The 20135-nt window shown below is 44.2% G+C and overlaps 1 protein-coding gene across 1 annotated transcript in view; it reads left to right on the top strand.

The window, feature by feature from the left end:
• The window catches only part of dner (delta/notch-like EGF repeat containing), a 61213-nt gene that overhangs the window by 34622 nt on the left and 6456 nt on the right, over positions 1-20135 (top strand). Inside the window, exons 2-8 of the mRNA XM_041941248.1 lie at positions 3705-4049; positions 4151-4248; positions 8302-8465; positions 11603-11751; positions 12509-12662; positions 13324-13437; positions 19645-19878. Of these exons, the coding sequence (XP_041797182.1) occupies positions 3705-4049; positions 4151-4248; positions 8302-8465; positions 11603-11751; positions 12509-12662; positions 13324-13437; positions 19645-19878 (1258 nt within the window). The remainder of the gene's footprint in view (positions 1-3704; positions 4050-4150; positions 4249-8301; positions 8466-11602; positions 11752-12508; positions 12663-13323; positions 13438-19644; positions 19879-20135) is intronic.

Raw genomic sequence — 20135 nt, 5'->3', positions numbered from 1 at the left:
TTGTTAGCATCACCTGGTCGTACAGTCTCTTCTTTATCGTGATGTTTGCTGAACACAGTAAAATGAATGCAATTGGGTCTGCTATATAGGCCAGTGTTTCTCTCAATTCAGTTTCGGTAATATTTCAGTAATACAGCTATTTTGTCACATTATCAATAATACTTGCATTTTTCACTGCTTTTTGGATGGTCTCGGTAAATGTGGACACTTCACTGTCTTTTGCCACAAAGAGGCCCTCAAAAAAGGCAGGGTCATCAGAGCTGAAAAAGAAAGAAAATTAGAGATCCATTAAACACATGGGAATATCAGTTAATCACTAAAAACACCGTAGAAAACAAATCACCTTCCACTTTGGCCAAAGCGATATAGCTTTCTGTTTCCATCTGCAGAAACAGCCAACATTTCAGGTGTGCAGGCTGGGCAGGTGAAATCAGCACCACAGCACTGTTGATTTTCCTCAAACGAAGAGTATGAAAACTCGAAGAAACTGCGCTGCAGTGCATCTCCATTGATATGTCCAGACTAGAAGATACAGAGAATTATACATTTTTGTAATGTTGTCTGCTTATGTAAATACATTTAATATGGTTTGGAACAAATAAACGTACTCTTCCTCCACACTTTGTGCGATGCTCCAGCAACTTTGCGAAGGCCTGTCTGGCAAAACCAGGAGAAATGACCTTCAGTTCCTTAAAGGAGCTAAGAAGGTCCAGCGTGTACAAAGTACACACATTAAGAGAGGCCGGCCAATATCCACTCCTAATGAGGTCCTTTAAATCAGGAGTCCACTGAAATAAACTACAATCCCTCAGGATGTCAGGACGATTTCAGGACGATTTCACTTTGAATAAACATTTCAATAACGGTGAATAACGTTTCTGTCTGATAACGACTGGAATGGCTTTGATTTAATGGGATTAGGAGGTATTTGAATGGAGACAGAACCCTCTATAGTGGTTACAGCGCAACTGCGATAGAAAGAAATCATTAATCCCCAACGTGTAAATGGGTATAAGTTTAGCAGGCCCGTGTACATGAATAGAAAAAATTGTAAATGTTGACACCCCTAGTGATAAGTACTATAAATTCAATTTAAGATATTCTGAATTAGGTGAGATACAAAGTTTTATTAAATTGGGATCCCCTGTCTCCCCTCAAAAGTTATTGCCCGCTGTTTGTCATCATGCCTCTTTGCCACTCTTTGATACGAGTGCCGTGACATCAAACATAATGAGCCTGAAGCTCTGTGTCGGACGTGTTCACGCGTGTTCTGAACGATACACTATCAAAGGCGAAGGAGGTACTGGAAATTTTTACAAGCTGCAGGATTTTCTGCAGGATTTTCCGCCATTTAATCAGACTTTCACTTTCATTTTATCCAGCGCTGGCACAAAGTTGAAATGAAGTGTGGAGAGGTGGCTTTCACCATCTGAAGGGATGTGCACATGCATCTGCATCTGCATGCAGAACAGCCAATAGGAACGGGCCAGAAAACAGATCCAAAAAGAGGTGCAGAAGTTTGTTTTTCTCTTAGATGACTTATATGGTAAAGGTTGTCATAGAATTTTTGGGCAATGGTGCAACAATGGCAACAATAAACTGCCTACCACAGCTGTAAGCAGCGCTGTATTGATCCTCCCTCTTCAGGGTGGCCATCCCAAATTAGAAAATGGATCACATCACCTTGTGAAGCAATTAATTAGGGCTCGGAGGATTTCTTCGTTCTGTTTGTTGGTCCATGTGGGAATATAGATAAAGGGAATAATGTGGGTTATTATCAGCTGCTTAGAAGAAATTGATTCACATGGTTTGCCAGAGCCCAGGGCATATGAGCTGTTTGGTGCCGGAGAATAACAAGCAACATCTTGCAAGAAGATAGACCTTAATGCATGAATACTAATGCCACCAATACAAAGGACCATAAACACTGAATAGCTATGCTTATAAGTTTTAAGGTATGACTGGACGATAAAGCGCATTTTTAAAGGATCAGGGTAAAGTACATAAAAGTTATCATGCCTTTCAGATGCAGCTAGAGAGTAAGGAAGCTGCCAGTCAATAGCATTTTGTACACACCTGCACTGTCCTGAAAAGAGGCCTAATGAGGCAAATGTGTGTGGGGAGACCATGAGGCCTTTAACATTAGTGACATCTAATCAGACATTCACCCAAGCATCATCATCATCATCATTCATTTATAGTGATGATAACACAGAGAAAAGCATCAAACCTTCAAAATAGAGGTGATGTTTTTTTTATCGATTGATTTTTATTAACAACTTTAAAAAACATTGTAAATTAATAATCTGACACAATTGTTTCAGCACAACCAGCAAATGAAAGCCAAAAACAAAACAGGAAACATCATCTGTTATGGATTTTTTCAATTATTTTTTGTGCAAAGGACTTTCCATCGTATTGTTCTGCCTTTGCATCAGTCCTGTTATGCTTTTGCTGTGCACCCTGGATGGAGACTGTTAGGGTGGAAGAGAAACCAGGAGTGACAGATGAGAAAGGTCATGAGCTGAACTCTCGTGCTTCCTCTAACCCAGACGAGCTAACGCTGCTGTTCACTAAAGGTTGATGAGCTCGATCCCTGGGCCGTTCGGGTGGAGATAAGAGCAGCAGGCTGTGTACGGCGGCCTGCTGGGACCGTTGGGACGACTGTGCTTCAGAGCGGAGAGAAAGTTTGATAGAGGCATCGCGAGTAAAAACCTGAGAGAGATTAGCACTAATGAGCTGTGACTCGCTCGTGGAGAGAGCGGACTGTTAATGATGCTTTTGTTCTGCCTCTCACTGCTTCTCTCTCTCTCAGACACACACATATACATTCACATGCATCCATATGCAGCGAGGGATTTGGCATGAGCATCATTACCATCCTTGTGTTCACCCTCTTTTTCTCTGGGTTTTTATTAAAACTCTTATCTGAGCATATTTAAATCGGACAGCTGCAGCTGCAGATACCTGAGGTTGTTTCAGAAAATTTGCCAAAAAATAAGAGGCTGCAGGATTATAGACGATCTTAAGCCTAAGGAGGCTCTGAAAGCCAAGCAAAAGGCAACACGGTGTCAGGCAGTAGGCTTTGTACGCCTGGCTTTGTCCTCTTTCACCTTCAGCGTCTATACCGGAATGTTTTCCTCCAAATATGATCAATTATTGATGGGGGAAATCAGCGTGAAGGAGGCTGTCAGGGTGCATTTTTTTCATTGCTGCATGACGGGAGAAACCTTGTTTGGGCACAAAATACATGTGCGTGTGTATGTGTGCAGGTATGCGTACATTCATACTGTGGTGGGAAAATGGAGCGAGAAAAGGAGACAAACAGTCCTGCAACAATTTATTAAGAGTCAAAACGTAATGAAAGACGAGAGCAGAAGGTGTCAAAAGGAAGCTGAGTGCGAGAGCCATCAAAGAAGTAGCTGAGTAGCATAAAAGAGGAAACTGTTCACTGAGGGTTTGGACGACTAACAGTGCACACTTTCTTGTTCTCTGCGGTGGTTTAAGGACCCTCTTCTTGAGCCCATTTACAATCAGGCGGCATCCCAGTCTGGCATTTTGGACTTTCATTGTGAAAAAGTGCCAGAAAAGGTGCTGAGACAGTCCAGAGGACAGCAGTGAAAAACACAGCTAGATAATAATGTTTTTGTACCGTTTCTCTTTCTGACTCTTCCTGTTTTTATTTATTTTCTCTGTCATTTCAGTTTTTCACAGACCCGTGTGCCAGCAGCCCCTGTCTCCATGGAAACTGCAGCCGGAGCGACGGCGGGGAGGAGGGGGAGCCGGCCTACACCTGTGATTGCACCGAAGGCTACGAGGGGGAGAGGTGTGATCAGATCCTGTTGGACCCGCCGGCTGCCGACTGGGACCCCGCCACCCCCTCCGCTCCTGAGCTGGCTACCCCCGTCGCCTCCACCACCACGGCCGCCACTCAGCCGCCACAGCCAACCACCATCCCCTCCACCACAACGCCGGCACCTCCCACCCTGCAGCCATGGCAACCCAAACCTGGGCAGAGGCTGCTGGTGGTGCCGTGGGAGGCAGACAGGGTGAGATAACTTCCACGCTGGATTTAAGCTCCTGTGGGTTTAACTTTCAAATGTATAAATACCTAACACATGTGATGTGTGTGTGCGTGTGTGTGTTTAAGGTGACGGAGGGTCTGCACTGTGTCAGTCCTGAGCTGTGTGAGCTGACATCGGGAACTTTGACTCTATCTCTGGAGGTGCCTGAAGAGACCGCTGTAAAGTAAGAGTAACATTAAGTACTTTCCATCACTGTTGTCCCCATAAAGCAGGATCACATTAGAAAGCCAGAGGACCCTGTGGGCCCCTGTTTATGCCCAGTTTCTCTCACTGTGTTTGCATCGCACGGTATCTACAGTGTTGCCTTTAAAGATCCAGTTTGTAGGATTTGAGGGGATCTATTGGCAGTAATGTAATATAATGTTCACAGTGATACCTTGCGTTTCGGTTACCTTAGCATTAGCTCTTTATCTCTACAGAGGGAGCGGGTCCTCTTCCATGGAGTCCACTATTTTGCATGTTTCTACAGTAGCCCAGAATGGACAAACCAAACACTGGCTCCACAGAACGCCTTTTGCATTTTTTGTGCACCCGCAGCCACTAAAGGGGAGGGTGAGGCAAGGGGCAATCAGTTGTTTGCAATGTGCAACCTCACTGCTAGATGCCACTAAATCCAACACACTGGACCTTTAACTGCCCATCAGATGCGGTTTGCACAGCAGACTACAGATGGCAGCTTCATTATATTTTGGCCAGGGACCCAGACACTAACCAGTGCTACTGATGCTGAATAGTATCCTGCTCCAGATTCCCCATGTGTCAGTAAGTTTGTGGTAATTTGGTTCACCTCCCTGAGGAAAAGACCAAACTCCAGAAGCAGTTTGGTCTGTGCTGGCTCTGAATTTTGAAGTAACTGTACTTAATTTGGGTCTTAATTTGGGTATTTGCCAAAAAAACAAACAAACAAAACTATGATGAATGTGAATATGTGATACTTAAAGGCTCTACACCCCCACAGCCCACTCACACAGGTGTTTTCACTTACGCCTGATTGGACCACGTCTCAGGCCAGACAACTCTGTGACTCTCATTATGTGGAATAACTCCAACCTGAGCGGAGGTGTAATCAGCCAGAATAAGTGAAAATGCCTGTGAGGGTGTGCAGGCCCTTTAAAAGATATTCTTAGTATTCTTATAAAAAGCAATGAGAACACCAAGTGAAAGTCTTGTGTTTGTTGACCTCCAGTGGATTCATCTCTTACCTTTCGTTAGATGTTGATGCTTCTGTAGTTCTTTTCACAAAGTAGGAGATATCTCAGCTGTCAGCTAAAATACACCTCGGCTGCGCATAATTATAGTCTGACCCATAAAAGGTGAATACAGCGGTGATGTGAAGTGTACGGATGGGTTCACAGGTGACAGGAGTGGTTACAGGCGCAGCAGACATGAACCAGAAGAGATCAGTGATGAAGTAGTTTTCAGCTTGGTGTTAAATAAGGACTCAAACTTGCAGAATCTAACCTAAAAACTGCCTTAATTAATAAACCTCAGCCTGTTTTTTGGATCCTAATCAACAAGAACAACAACAAAGAACAGAATCTGCTCTGCACAGCATTTTATCTGCATATTTCCCATGCAGCAACTTTTGCTGGCAACGTAACACAGCGTGTAGCTTTTTTAATTAATAACCTTCCATTTGAATCTCCTCGCGACCCACCTCTTGTACCTGAGACACTGTATTACACCACTCCAGGTGTAGTCCACCGTCTCAGAGCATGTTTGCTCATAAACAGTATTACAGCGGCTCAATAAATAAGGGTCACTGAATAATGCAGAAGCGGTGGTCAAGGTGAGCATTGCACGTCCTTGATGTTGCGCATCATTACAGACGGTAGGCACGACTCAGGGCCCTGATCACGATCGCGGACTGGGAGCTGCGAGTTAATCAACTGATGCTGCTTTGTTTTCACACTGTATAATTGCGCACAACACCTGAGTGCACACCCAGACCCGGCAGTGAAGGACACTTACATTACAAACACACATGCAGCACTTGGAAATGAAGCAGTGATCCAAAAGTGACACCAATTTAGAGGAGCTGGTAATAATGTAATAAAGCTCTCGAGTCCCAGAGGACCAGGAAGGGAGAGGTTGTCACTGCAGATACTCCGTGTGAGTGCAACCAATTACAGATACAAGCATTTTATGCAGCAATACCAGCAGCACTGATGCTGAGTGTTGCTCATGAGAATATTAACTGTTTTAAATGGTAGTCTCATTAATGCAATCTGTATTGACTGGCCATTAAATGAATTTAAGTCAATATCACAAATGAGATATAAATACCAACACGACAAAGTTAATACTTTCCTAACACGTATAAAATACAGACCATCCTTTTAAGTAACTATCCTTCAACATATCAAACACCCAGTGGCTCATTTCAGCCTGAGGAAGCTTCCCCGCATATCTGAGCTCCTCATGTCGTCCCTCGAGCTGAGCCCAGACACCCTGCGAAGGAAAACTCATTTCAGCTGCTAAGTCGCCTGTACACCATCTTATTATTTTGCCGCTCATCGCCTCACCTTCAGGCTCAGCGCCCCCCCCCCCCTAACCTCAACATTTCGGGACAGCTGTCGTGCCAATCCACCTGTGACGCTCCAGCTCGCCCTCGACATAAAACGCGTCCTTTCATGTCCTGAGCTGTGGCTGGCAGGCCTTTCCTGAAGCTCTGAGGTCGGCCCGTGTGAGGAGCAGTGTCAAGTTTTCTCTTCCGTGGCTCTAAATCGTCACTTTATAAAGGCATCGTAAACACCGGCTTTTGGTCAAACTTCAGTGATTACCGTTTTCTCTTCGTCTCTTTTATACAGGTGTGCAGGGCAAGTTTGTTTTCCAACAACAAATGCTCAGGTGTGTTCCCACATTCAAGTGTTAAAGACACGTAGTGCATCAGTTTAATCTACTTCTTTTGTTCTGAAAGGTGCTGTTGAGGCAGTGTTACTGTTCCTGTTAGTCATGCAAGCAGTCATTGAAATAGATGGACAACGGCAAAGGGCTGAGAGGATAATCATTCATTTGTTTTTTGTTTTTGTTAATATGAGAATGATTGTTTCAGGTGTGGGAGTGAGGTTAGAGGGACGCTTTGAAGCATTTCACCTGTGTGGAGCCTCATTGAAACAACTGTCTGTCTTTCACAAGGACTTGTCTCACTGTGGGAACTCCACTCCTCTCCTCCCCAGGCTGGATCAGCCTCCTGAGCATCATCCTTATTTACCTCCTCAGTTAACAGTGGCTTATTTGTAATACCTGTTCTTTCTTTACCTGGATGTCTGCCCGTTTGAGTTTGACGTCTGATCGCTTCTTCATGGCAGTGTATGGATGGAAGACTGCTGTGTCGCCCAGGGCATGTTCACTGGCACAAAGTGAAGGGCATTGCCTTTCAGCAGCGTTAAAAATGAATGACTATTTTGTAATAGGTACAGTATCAATACAAAATGAGTCACATCTGAGTATGAAGAGTCCGTCATCCACACTTGTTTTGCGCGCTCTCATGTTTCTATTTGTTTCTCTCCGGGTTGAATCTGCTTCTTTCTCACTTTCTTTGTCTTGGTTTTCATGTTTTTTTACAAATTGCCTGAGAACCTGATGAAAGATAGCCCCCAACTCCACTGGCTGTATTTCACAATTGTTCAACATCACCCCCACTGAGTCACACCACTGGCAGCCATTACTCACACCAGACCATAATGCCTTGTTGTAGTAAGCGACAGGAACAGGAAGATGATAAGATGCCCTTTAATAATCAGTCCTGGGTTCAAGCATGGGACAAAGTGTCCTTCAGACCACCATGAGTGGAGGGTGGAGGGTGATATTTCATTAAGCTTCTTAATTTGACTGAAATAAGAATTAAATGAAGTAGAGAATATATGGAGGATTAGTCCATTTATCTTCCATGGTAGTTTTGTTGACATTTTAAAGCTGTTTAAGATGTCTTCCAAGATGAATGGATGTCCAAATAACGAGGGTGCAGAATGTGGATTCCTAATATTTTGTGAAGTCACTACACTTATCTGGCACCATCCATGATTAAATCTGTGAATATTGCAAAGCTGCAGCTGAGAAAGTAGCTGAGTATTGTCACCAATTAAAAAGGGATCATGGCAGCTGGTAGAAACTTGTGGTTTGGGCCCACAATAGTCAGAATCTCTGTCTGATTCTCCTCCCTTTATCTCCTCACCCACTATCCTTCCCCTCTCTACTCTGCCTCTCCAACTAGGGTGGTGGTGAATGCCAGTGGAGCTCCAGTGCTGTGGCGTGTGAATGAAGAGGGTTTCCTCCGTTCCTCCATTTTGAACGGTACTACGATGTGGTTCCTGCAGGCCCCTGATGGACTGGTGGTGCCAGACCACTCCCTGCCCCTGGGACAGAACTACTTCCTCAGTAAGAGCATGAAGTCAAACATTTTTGATGAAAACAATCCTGACAAATGACTCACGGACTCACAAAGCACATCATAGTTGACCAGAATGCACTAAAGCTCTGCAAAAGGAAAGTTTTATTTGAATACAATTCAATAGATTTTTTTCTCATTATTTGGCAGCATCATGTAGCAGTTGAAGCTCAATGACCAAACAACAGTTGAGCACTCCTAAAACACTGGGTAGATAAGGAAAAATGAGTTAATTAAACCACTGGTTGACATATTGGCCAGTGCGCAGATTAAACACTACAAACACCAAATGCTAAATTGTTGATAAATTGAGCTGTTTATTCAGTGAAGCCTCTTTTTAATCCAACCATTTATGTCTTTATCAGATCAAGATCAAATTTACGAAGAAGAGAAAAAATCTAATTTCAATCACACTTTAATTATGTCTGTTTTTATCATTTAATTTGTATGATTCATCATTCAACAACCACAGAGAAACTAAATAGGAAACATTTTGAAACACCTCCAAATAGCTAATTTACAACTGAGCCAAAAACATCTGAGGATTAATGAATTTAAATAAGTTGTCTTTACAGCGTTTATTCCAAACGTGTCACTGGGGAGAAGCGCATAATATTTGCATATATGAGTCAGAATATTGTATTTGCATATTTTAAAAACAGACGATATTCCATCTGTATTTTGATGCTAAACCTCACACACACACACACACACACACACACACACACACACATTGTGCCAAAGCGTGGTGTGAGCTGCACTGGGTGCTGGAGGGGGTAATTGCAGCCTCACTCTTTGACTGAAGGGCTGGCTGACCTCTGTGTGTGTTCAACATACCTGATGCTGCTTCACTACGCTGCCTGTCTGTTGACCTTCATGTGTCTGCTTACTTTGTGGCAGCACAGCCTCTGAGAGAGAGAGACAGAGGGGGGAGAAACAGAGAGGGGGGTGAGAGGGAGGCAGAGAGAGAGGGAGAGAGACAGAGAGAGAGAGACAGACAGAGAGAGAAAGAGGAGGGAGAGAGAGAGCAGAGGGCTGGGAGAAAGAGAGAGAGGGAGACAGAGGGAGGCAGAGAGAGAGGGAGAGAGACAGAGAGAGAGAGACAGACAGAGAGAGAAAGAGAGAGGGAGAGAGAGAGGGAGACAGAGACAGAGAGGGGCAAAGGGAGAGAGAGAGAGAGAGAGAGAGAGAGGGTGGGGAGAGACAGAGAGAGGGGGGAGGGGGGCAGAGAGAGAGGAAGAGAGACAGAGAGAGACAGACAGAGAGAGAAAGAGGAGGGAGAGAGAGAGACACAGAGGGAGAGACAGAGAACGAGACACCCTCTCTCTCTTTCTCACATAGGGGGCCATAGAGAGAGGGGGAGAGAGAGAGAGAGGGGGAGAGAGAGAGAGAGTGGGAGAGAGAGAGAGACAGAGGGCGGGGAGACAGAGCGAGAGAGAGAGAGGGGGAGAGAGAGGGAGGGAGAGACAGAGAGAAATGGGGAGAGAGAGAGACAGCGGGGGGAGACAGAGAGAGGAGGGAGGGGTGTGGGAGACATAGAGAGAGAGGGGGGAAGAGAGAGACAGAGACAGAGATAGAGGGGAGGGAGAAAGAGGGTGAGGGGGGAGAGAGACAGAGAGAGAGAGCGAGAGAGAGAGAGGGGAGAGGGAAAGAGAGAGGGACATAAGAGGGAGAGAGGGCGAGAGAGACAGAGAGAGGAGGAAGAGAGGGAGAGGTGGAGAGGGAGAGACAAAGAGACAGAGAGAGAGGGAGAGAGGGAGACAGAGAGAGGGAAAGGGGGAGAGAGAGAGGGTGGCAGGGGTAGATGACATTGGGGAGTTAAATCAGAGGGGAGGAAGAATAAATGAGGGTGGGAGAGAGTCAGATAAGGAGGGAGAAAGACGGGAAGGAAGAGATGGCAAGGGATTAGTGGAAAGGACAGAGGATGCAGAAGGAGGGAAGAGTGAAGGTCAAACTGAAAGAGGAAGAGGATGATGATGCAGAGCTTCAGTGAGGAGGAGGAGCAGTGACATTGCATTTCCCTCTTCACACGTCACTGTTTCTGAATGTTGGCAGCGTGCTCTCACAATGTGAAGGAGCGGTGACTCTGCACGTCCAACATTCGATGGCATTGGGCTGACAATCATTTGGTCGGGGGTTTTACCGGCCCTGTGATTGGCTGAGAAGCTCGTGTCGTGGGTGTCTCGTCATCGGTGGACTTGCAGCTCATCGGCTGAGATCGGGCTCTGAAAAATGGCAGTTAATATTCACTATGAAGCTATTTTTATCCAAGTGCCCCTGTAGCTGTCAGCATTGATTGAAGATATAATAAGAGATGTTCTGAACTTATAGACCCAGAGAGATAAGACGGAGAGGCACACACTCTATTTTGGTCACAATGAAGAGCTGCTGGCATCACTTCCTTTCTTTAGCCACAGAGGAGTTTATTGGGTTTCTTTGGCAGCAAGCTGTACCTTACAGGCAAGGAATCACTTAAAAATCTGTCTGAAAACGTTTGTTAGCAACGCTGAGAGTCTAGCGTTGCTAACAAAGTCCACTAAGAGCTGCTCTATACTTATGTTGGTTTTAGCTAAATGCCAACATGATCACAATAACAATGCTAACATGCTGATGTTTAGCGGGCATAATGTTTGCCGTGTTCATCATCTTAGCTTAGCATGCTAGCATGCTAACATTTGCTGACGATTCATCATGAGAGGGACATGAACAATCCAAACTTATTGCCACTTCTTTCAGTAGTTGTGAAGACATTTCACTCAAAACCACAAATATCAGCCCCGTGGTGGCGGCAAAGGAAAAAAAATCCAGGGATCACTAAAAGTACAATTAATCCTCTGGGGACCATGATTGTCTCACAACAATCTATCCAGTAGCTGTAGAGATATTTATAGAATGAATTTGGTGAACTGATCAACAGATGGTCATTGCCATCCTGAAAGCTGCTAGCATGGCTACACTTCAAAATGCTGTCTGGTGGCAAATTATTCTGATAAGTTTGAGCATTAAGTCAAATCTTCTCTTTAAAGTTATAGAGATCATGTATTTAATGAGTGCAGTGCGTATTATTGGAACATAATGAATGGACAATCTACATGAATAGTTTAAGACACCCTCAACTCTTCTGTAGGTGTGTTGCGCGTGGGCGCCCCCTCAGCCCCGGAGGTCACCCTGCGTCTCAACCTGACGGTGAAGGCCAGCAGCTGCGTGGAGCCCGGCAGCAGCTTCAGTGACCCTCAGTGCTCCGGGAAAGGCAAATGTATCACACAGCCCTCTGAGGTGAGAAAGTACAGGGTGCTCCTTCCAATCAAAACAACATTTGAGCTTTAGCCTGAAAGAAGCTGAAAGTGTACCGGAGAAAAATCCTGCAGTATTATTGTTTAGTTGAATAGGAAATCTTATGGAGGCCAAATAGAAACTTGGTAGTGAGGCAACACTTCTGAATGGAAACTGAAGCATCCAGATATTTGCAGTTAATAATATACAGCATCTTCATTCAGTTGTGTTTATTTTTGCTGTTTGCATACGCATAGCTGCAGTAGTCACACACTTCTCATCAATAATAATGCAACTGCAAAATAAGCAAAAATAAAGTTTCCATATTGTTAGAACCCAACATTATCAGTGCAGCTGCATCATTGCATCCAGTGATACAAGCGCCTTTTGATCATTATTCATAAATGTATAGCAGAAAAAAAAACCTGTCCCTGGGTTTCACTTAGCAGTGAACGGTGAAGAGCTCAAGACAAAACAAAGGAACAGAAGCCTGAACAGTACAGAACAACACAATGCAATGCCACAAATTACCGCAATGCAACGCTGTCAGAAGCTATTTCTTTTTTTATTTGTGGGGGTTTACAGTTCCATTCATTATCTGATGATACAAGCTGATTTTATAGCAGCACCCTGGAAGGCAGAGAAAGTGGGACCTCTCTATATCCATACGTTAAACTAAAAGAGATGCATCAACGATTTCACTGCTGTTTGCTATTACATTATGTTTCTGACGTTTTTTACAATCTGCATGTTTTTACAGAGCACTTTCTTTTGCGAGTGTGAGGACGGCTACACTGGGATCTTCTGCGAGGAATTCGACGCCTGCCACCACAGACCCTGTCGCAACAACGGCACCTGCGGCGACGTTAGACAGGGGGGTGAAGGACGCAACTTCACATGCACCTGCCCTCCAGGTGTGTGTGTGTCCGTCCATGTGTGCATTCTTTCTACATGTTTGTTGGCCCATAGATGTGTTTCTTTCAGGTTGTGTTGGTGATAAACTGTTTTGAAAATGTATAAGGCTTCATGAAGACCCGGTTGTTTGGTTTAATGAGAGTTGCACAAATGTAAAAACTGAAAGTCTCGGTCTCTGTCTTTGTAAATCTTTGCATGAGAACACAGGAACAGCGAGTGCAGTGAACCTTTGATCTTGTCAGATTCATTTTAGGACAGGGACTTGAAGTGAGGGCCTTTGGTAGGAAGGTAAATGTCAGAAATGACCACTGATTGGCTGTCACTTACCATTATGGGATTGTGCTAACAAGCGCTGTGTGTTCAGCTAATGAGCAGCAGCATTTTCAAATTATGTCTCAGTCCTTGTCTCAAATCACTGCTTTTGCTTGCACCGATGGCTTACTTAAATTTAATTTCTGCATTTCTTTATCAGGATTTCTACTAGCCACTACTATGGCTGTTGCTACTCTCCCCCCATATATTAAAGACAACAAACATTTCATTGCAAATAATAAGACTGAATCTTTCATAACTCTTAAAAGCAAGTAAAAATTGCACTATTTGTAGCACAAACACTTTTGACCAAGTGTAATGAAATAAATCACGTCGTGTGCTTCTCAGGTTATGAAGGGGAGCGCTGCCAGTTGCTGGTTGACCACTGCGTCTCTCAGCCCTGCAAGAATGGAGCCACTTGTTTCAGCAGCCTGGCCGGGCCCAGGTGCTACTGTCCCGAAGGTAGGAAACCAATCACTGCGTGCTGGAACCAATCTGTGTGTGTGACTGTTGGTGTGTGTTTGCTGTGAGGGAGTCAGGAGGAAACTGTGAGAGTGCCAGAAATACATGATTTGTGCACATTTAATAAAAATGGCTGCACAGTAAATTTTTTTTTTTTTCACATGTGTCTTTGTGAAAAAGAAAGAAAAAGAGAGGCTTAGAATAAAAAGTTGATATAAGTGTGTACATCCTGTATTAATGTCTGTTTTTTTCAGCAGTTTGAATACAGTTATTAAACACTGTGCATGTCTGCTGCGTGTTTAAAAGTATCTGTGCCACTGAGATGCTTAATTTAAACCTTCCTCTTCTGGTCTAATTAGTCTTCATAGCCTCAGCGACCTGCATCAGCCTCTCTGGGGAAATCTGTAACCGCAGAACTTCTGCCGAAACAGCAATTCTCAGCAACAGCAATCTAGTTTGCGATTAACAAACACTGTACTGACAACAGTGTATACAGAGTGTGTATGTGCGCACACATGCACACGCACACACACGTAAACATTAGGTAACAATGGACCCCACCACATAAATAAAGAAACAGCAGATGGATGTAAGACCTGGCAGAAAAGCTGTTTCACTGTTCCAGGTACAGCTCCCAGCGGTCAGTTCATTCTGGAGCTGGAGGAGGCCTGACTCACACTGCAACACCTGACTGTACTGTTAATCTGCAGCTGCAGAAAAAAAAACAAGGTCTCCAATGTGGAAAGGAATTCATAATCCACCACTTGTGCATTTATTTTCATACGACGAGAGAAACAGCGGTGAGAACGACGGTGAGAGCCGTGCCAGCCCCTCTTAATTAGCGCAAGGAGATTTTGTCGAGGGAACGCTTTAAAAAATTCATGGTCTTATTAGATAATTCTGAGGGAACATTGAAATTCAGACAAATAACTCCTCTGTGTTTATTTACAGGTAGCAGCAGGTTAAATCAACCTGTAACACTGCATTAGATAATTTTTCCTGTTTTATGAATTGTTCGTTAGTTTCAGCTAATAGCTAATAGAGCATTTTAGAAAACATGTGAAACTTTGCAGGATTATGAATGATTTAACGATAGGCCTTATTCAGAGACCACATTTTGATATGTCAGTAATAAAATGAACGAAGGCTGAATTCCATGTAGCTACATCAGTTTAAGGGTTCTGGTATTGTGCATGCTGGCTTACTGGGACACTTGAAAAGTTAAAAAGAAGGAAGCTGTTGTTAATGTTATTAGTAACACCTGTGTTTTTCCTGCTGTGGCAGGTCAAAATGTCTGCTGTGAAAAGAATTCAACAAGGCATGAAGAAATAATCCACATGTTGCAAAAGCAGCCCTGAATATTTTGTTTGCTTGAAATAAACCATAAAAAGGAAAACTTCGACATCCATAGAAAAGGATGTCTCAGGATAGGTCGCGCTGTTTAACAAGTGATCAATCAATACCTGAGTCAGAATGCTGAACAACACTCACACACTCCCGCAGGGAAACACACACTGCATAAACAAATAGGCACATTTTCATGAATGTGTTCAGTGGTATTGTGTATTGTGAGGACTCAGGTTCAATTTGGGGACAGGTTAAGGTTTATGGGGGCGCTAAATGACACCATAGTGACAAACAAAGTGTTGTGTTTATGGTAAAGTAGGACTGCAGGGAAACAAATATAAAAAAAGTCATTTAAATGTCCTGATAAGTGTATTTTGCATTTGTGTGTGTGTGTGTGTGTGTTAGAGAGATGTGTGTCCATACTGATGAACACATCAGAGGAGGATTATTTAAATGTGTTTGAATGCAGAGCCTCCGGGCAAATAATCACAAGCAAAAGAAATGTTTTCTTTCACAGAATGACGATTTCTAACATGGAAAATGTAAGAAAAATATTTTGAAGTTTGGGAGAACATGTAATCTTGTATCAAAAGAGAATTTCATTAACCAGTCCAAGAATGCTTTACATATCCTTTGTGTAAAACCTTTCAATATGTAGAAGTGGGAACAAGAGGAAAGAGAAAGGGGAACAAATTTTGGAAATTATTAGAGCTGGTGATTTTCCCCTCCCTCAGGAGCAAGTCCTCATCTCTTGGTTTGGAGCAGGAGTCACAAGTTCTTCTCAGTCTTTTTGTTTCTCAAGGACAGAAAAGACTCGAATGCTTCACAGTTCATTAAGTAATAATTAGGACTTCATTTGTACGGCAGTGACTCCACAGGTAAAGAAATGTGAGCACGCTCATGCCTCAATGAACACGCACAGAGGACGGATTATCATTTTTGCATGCTGCTGAGTGCTTCTCCAGGTTCTGCCTCCCACCCCCGTAAATCAGCCCCAAGTTTTCTTGCAATGTTCCCACACAGACACAAGCAATAAATAAAACGATGGATGGCGTGACAGCTGTAGCAGCTGTCATCAGAGACGTGTCAACCCTGTGATTTCCAGGCCAACCAGGAGAGCAAAAGCTGCATTCTTATTTGCTACATCATAAGTGAGGCAGAGGTATTTGAATAAATTCACCTTGCAGGGATAGAAGGTGATGTTTTCACTCCTGTTTGTCTCCCTGTCAGCAGAGAATCAACAGAACAACAACAAAAAAAATCAACAGATTTCCAGAGCCAAGTAACAACTAAATGGACCATTGTGGTCTTTGGGATGTTTGTTCAAAAAAAAATTCCCAAACTGAGCCAATAATCAGGACATCGACAAGAAAGGTTTCATCGTTTCCTTGCAGACATTTAGCTTTTTGTACCCAGTTTTGTGATGTGATGACAGCTCATCAGATACACACTCCTCTTGGTGCTAAAAACTAAATAATCAAAATTGATCGCAGTGATCCGGGGTTGTCTTGTCCCGGAGAGAGTTACTTAAAGGAGTAAAACACATAACATTCTTCTGTTTACTTTAAAGCTCATCACTTGATGGACTGTTTCTGTATGGGATGTTTTCTTAATGAGAGCTCACTGCTGCACATGTTTACTGTTAAGACTAGCAAGTGAACCCAAGGGTGAGGGTTAGAGCTGGGGCCGAGCCAAGCAGAGAGACCAAGGAGCGGGTAGCAGAGCGGAAACTGGGGAGCTGCTGGGCTGAACTGGGGACCGAGTCAGGGCAGCTGGGTGGATGAGACGAGGGGCCGGAGCAGAGCAGACAGAGCGGCAGGGACAGGAGAAAAGGGATTAGTCACTGGCAGCAAGCAAATGTAAACCAGAAAAAAGGCTGGAAACGCAGTCTGATAGGCAGGAACTATACGATCTGGAAAGGTGGATGTGGCAGACCTGAGTCGCTCTCCTCCGCCTTCACCACACACGTCTCCATTCAGACAATCACACACTGACACACAGAGGTGCAAAGAGAGAAGAGAGGGACTGCAGGCTAGGCAGAGGTGGAGGGCGTGACAGCTTACAATTAGCATAGACGTGTAGATTTAAATGATACAAATGATCCTCCAGTTTTTACTCTCACACTGTCAGTTCAAGGTAAAATGAGGAACAAGTCTAAATGAATACCATGAGTAATAGGTATTTCAGGGATGTGCTCAAGTAAATTTTGCACTACGGCTCCTCAGAGACGCCACACTGATATTAACTTTCTTTCACTCTCATGCACTTTATGTTCCTCTCTCTCTCCCTCTCTCTGTCTCTCTCACACACTGACAGAAGAGACAGTGTGAGTGTCAGTACTGCGACTGCCTCCAGTCAGAATTAGCAGGGTGAGGGAGCTAAATTTAAACTGTTAACTTCCTCTAACGTTGGCAGGTTCGAACGCCGGCAAGAGGAATGAACAGACCCTTCTACGTCGGCTAGGTCTTACAATGTGTGTGTGTGTGTGTGTGTGTGTGTGTGTGTGTGTGTGCATCTTTAGCTACACATGTGTGGACAAATGATAGAAAGTAGAGAGAGAAACTGAGCTCAAGATGTAGAAGTCCTCTGTATAAATTTTGTGCAGAGCAGAGAAGCTAAACAGAGGAAAACAGGGGATTAAACCATGACGGAACAAATCTAAATCATAACATAAATTTATGCAAGAGCTTGTGTAAGAGTGTGTGTGTGTGGTCTGGCAACTGTGTTTAAAGTGAATAGTAGAAAAGGAGAAAGGGAGAGGAGATTGGAAGGAGGCAGAGGAGTGAAAAGGAAAAGGATGAAGCAGATGGAGGCAGTGGACACAGAGAGAAGGAGAGAGCTTTGGGTGAGATTTTTCCCTGACTGCTGCAGATTACTCCTGTCTCTCTGCTGCTGAATGATAAATGTCCTCCTCACACGGGGAAATAAAGTCTCACAGATCAATGGATGCTCGAGAGGGATCTCTTCATTAGCTCAATGGAGTGTGCACTCCGATTCAGTCAGCAGAGGGATTTACTGCGGTGTTGGTGTAAACCAGAGGACCCACACACTATGTCACAGCAAGGTACGTGCACGTACACAGCGGAGTCTTTCTCCGCTCTGCAGTACAATGGCTGCTCTCATGGGAGGAGAAGGCAGAGGAGGAAAAAAAGAGGGAGGAAGTTATTTTTAGATGGGGAGGATAGGTGAAAGTAGCAGAGGCTCCATCTAATGAGAGGAGGTAAAGAAGAAACCAGTGGCTTCAACACACAGCCAGTCACCCACGAGGAGAAATGGAGTGCGTGGCTGTGCACAAGACAGACCCCCGCACGCAGACGGGCATTGTTGCACACTGAAAGCATGACAGAAACACAGCCACGCTTCTTCAGAGATACTGCTGCAACACAATAGTTAGACATTCCCGTCAGCAGCAAGAATTCATTCTCCGCTAAGCTGCTTTAATCTATGAGGAGGAGGAAGGGCTAAAAGAAGGAACATTCAAATTGCTCCAGGTGATGATTTTGGGTGGTGGATGGTGACAGAACCGAACCACATGCTGTCTTTTCCTCTGTATATTGTCTTTGATCAGTGCTGTCACATCTGCTTCTACAAAACTGGGCAGTTGTGAGGCGTAAAGGAAGAGTTTGACATACTCACTTTGTCCCTGAGAGTTAGATAAGATGATCTGGACCACTCTCATGCCAGTCTGTTGAAGTGTCAGTCTACAGCCAGCAGGCGGTTAGCATAGCTTAGCATAAAGACTGGAACCAAGGGGAAACAGCTAGCTTGGCACTGTTACTGCAAACAACTCACACATCTAACGTGTTAGTAGCTCTTGTGCAAACGTGTTTATTGCACTTTAAATTACTCTATATACACCACGTCCAGAGAAAACTGTTGTTCTGTTGCTTTGTCGTCCTGTGGTGGCTCTCTGCACTTCTATTGATTGACGTGCTGCACATCCTTGAATGTATGTAGAATAAATTACTGTACTGGCTGTTCTGCAGGACAAATTTATGTCAGAAGTTTGTATATGTGTTTGTGGTTTGCGGTCTGTGTCATGTGATTTAGTTGCCCGCTGAAGAAGGCAATCTGTAAATGTACAGCATAGAGCTTTAATTAGTGACTGCAATTGGAACAAACATGATTCTTGCTGCCCTCAGATTGTTGCACAGATTAATACTCTCAAACATGCTACAATCCATTGCCGGTGACTGGTGAGAATCATTTAATGCTGGATAGACTCTACCTTCAGGGCATTAAAATCATATTTTGATGCACTTTAAATGTTTGTGTAAAGCCTTTTTAAATCAAAGTGAAAAAGGCGAAACTCACCACACATTTATGTCTCAGAGGTCTTTGTGTGCACCAACACAACTAAACCCACAAAACATTCTCTGTGAGTTTATTTGCATTAAGAGTCGTTCTCAGTGGGAAGAACAGTGGGTGCAGTTTCATGCCAAAATGGATGTCACATATCACACTGAACCACCTGATTTATGTAAACACAACCCCTGCTGCATCCCTCTTTCCACCTTGTCGCAAGCAGGTTCATTTGAAGCCCCGAAATGACCAAACTTAAGACTAAGTTGACTTTCATCTGCAGAATTGGCACTCTGCCTGCACTTGCACCTCCGCTTTCTGCTCCAAGCATTGTTTAATGTTTTCCAGTAGATAAGGACACTTGTACATAATGAGATTTTGAGAAATGGTGTAAATAATATTTAGTGTATTGGCAGCATTTCCATCTTTCTGGCATATGAGGACTAGTGGCCTTGCAGGCAAAGATGTTATTTCTGTGTTGGTGTTTCATCATTTTTCTTTCTCTTTCCCCCTCTGTCCTACCATTTTCCCCTCGTCTCTGCCTTATCCCTCTTGCAGGCTACCAGGGTGCTACATGTGAGCAGAAGGTGGACCCGTGTGCTTCCAGCCCCTGTCACAATAATGGGACATGCTACGCTCAGGGCCCTGGCCCCCTGGGGTTCGGCTGCAGTTGCACAGCAGGCTTCACTGGCCCTACATGTGCCCAGCTGGTGGACTTCTGTGCCCTAAACCCCTGTGCCCATGGGGTCTGCCGCAGCGTGGGTAACAGCTACAGGTGTCTGTGTGTCCCAGGTGAGTGGTGCTGTCAGCCATATCAGTGGCTGGTGCTCTTATGTCACCTGCTATATGAGTTACAGGACAGGATAGATGTGTGTGTGTGTGTGTGTGTGTGTGTGTGTGTTTGTGCTGCAAATGCATGTCTTTCTCAGTCTAACTTACAGAAGTGGCCCCATAAGATTATGAGGCAATGGGCCGCTGGACCCCACCTACCTATCAGAGCAGCTAGCCCTACCTGTCTGCATCAGTCACAGTCAGTCGGCAATTTGTTA

The sequence above is a fragment of the Chelmon rostratus genome, chromosome 7 (assembly GCF_017976325.1).
Source record: "Chelmon rostratus isolate fCheRos1 chromosome 7, fCheRos1.pri, whole genome shotgun sequence".
NCBI classification, from domain to species: Eukaryota; Metazoa; Chordata; class Actinopteri; order Chaetodontiformes; family Chaetodontidae; genus Chelmon; species Chelmon rostratus.
This window is presented reverse-complemented; position numbering and strand designations above follow the sequence as displayed.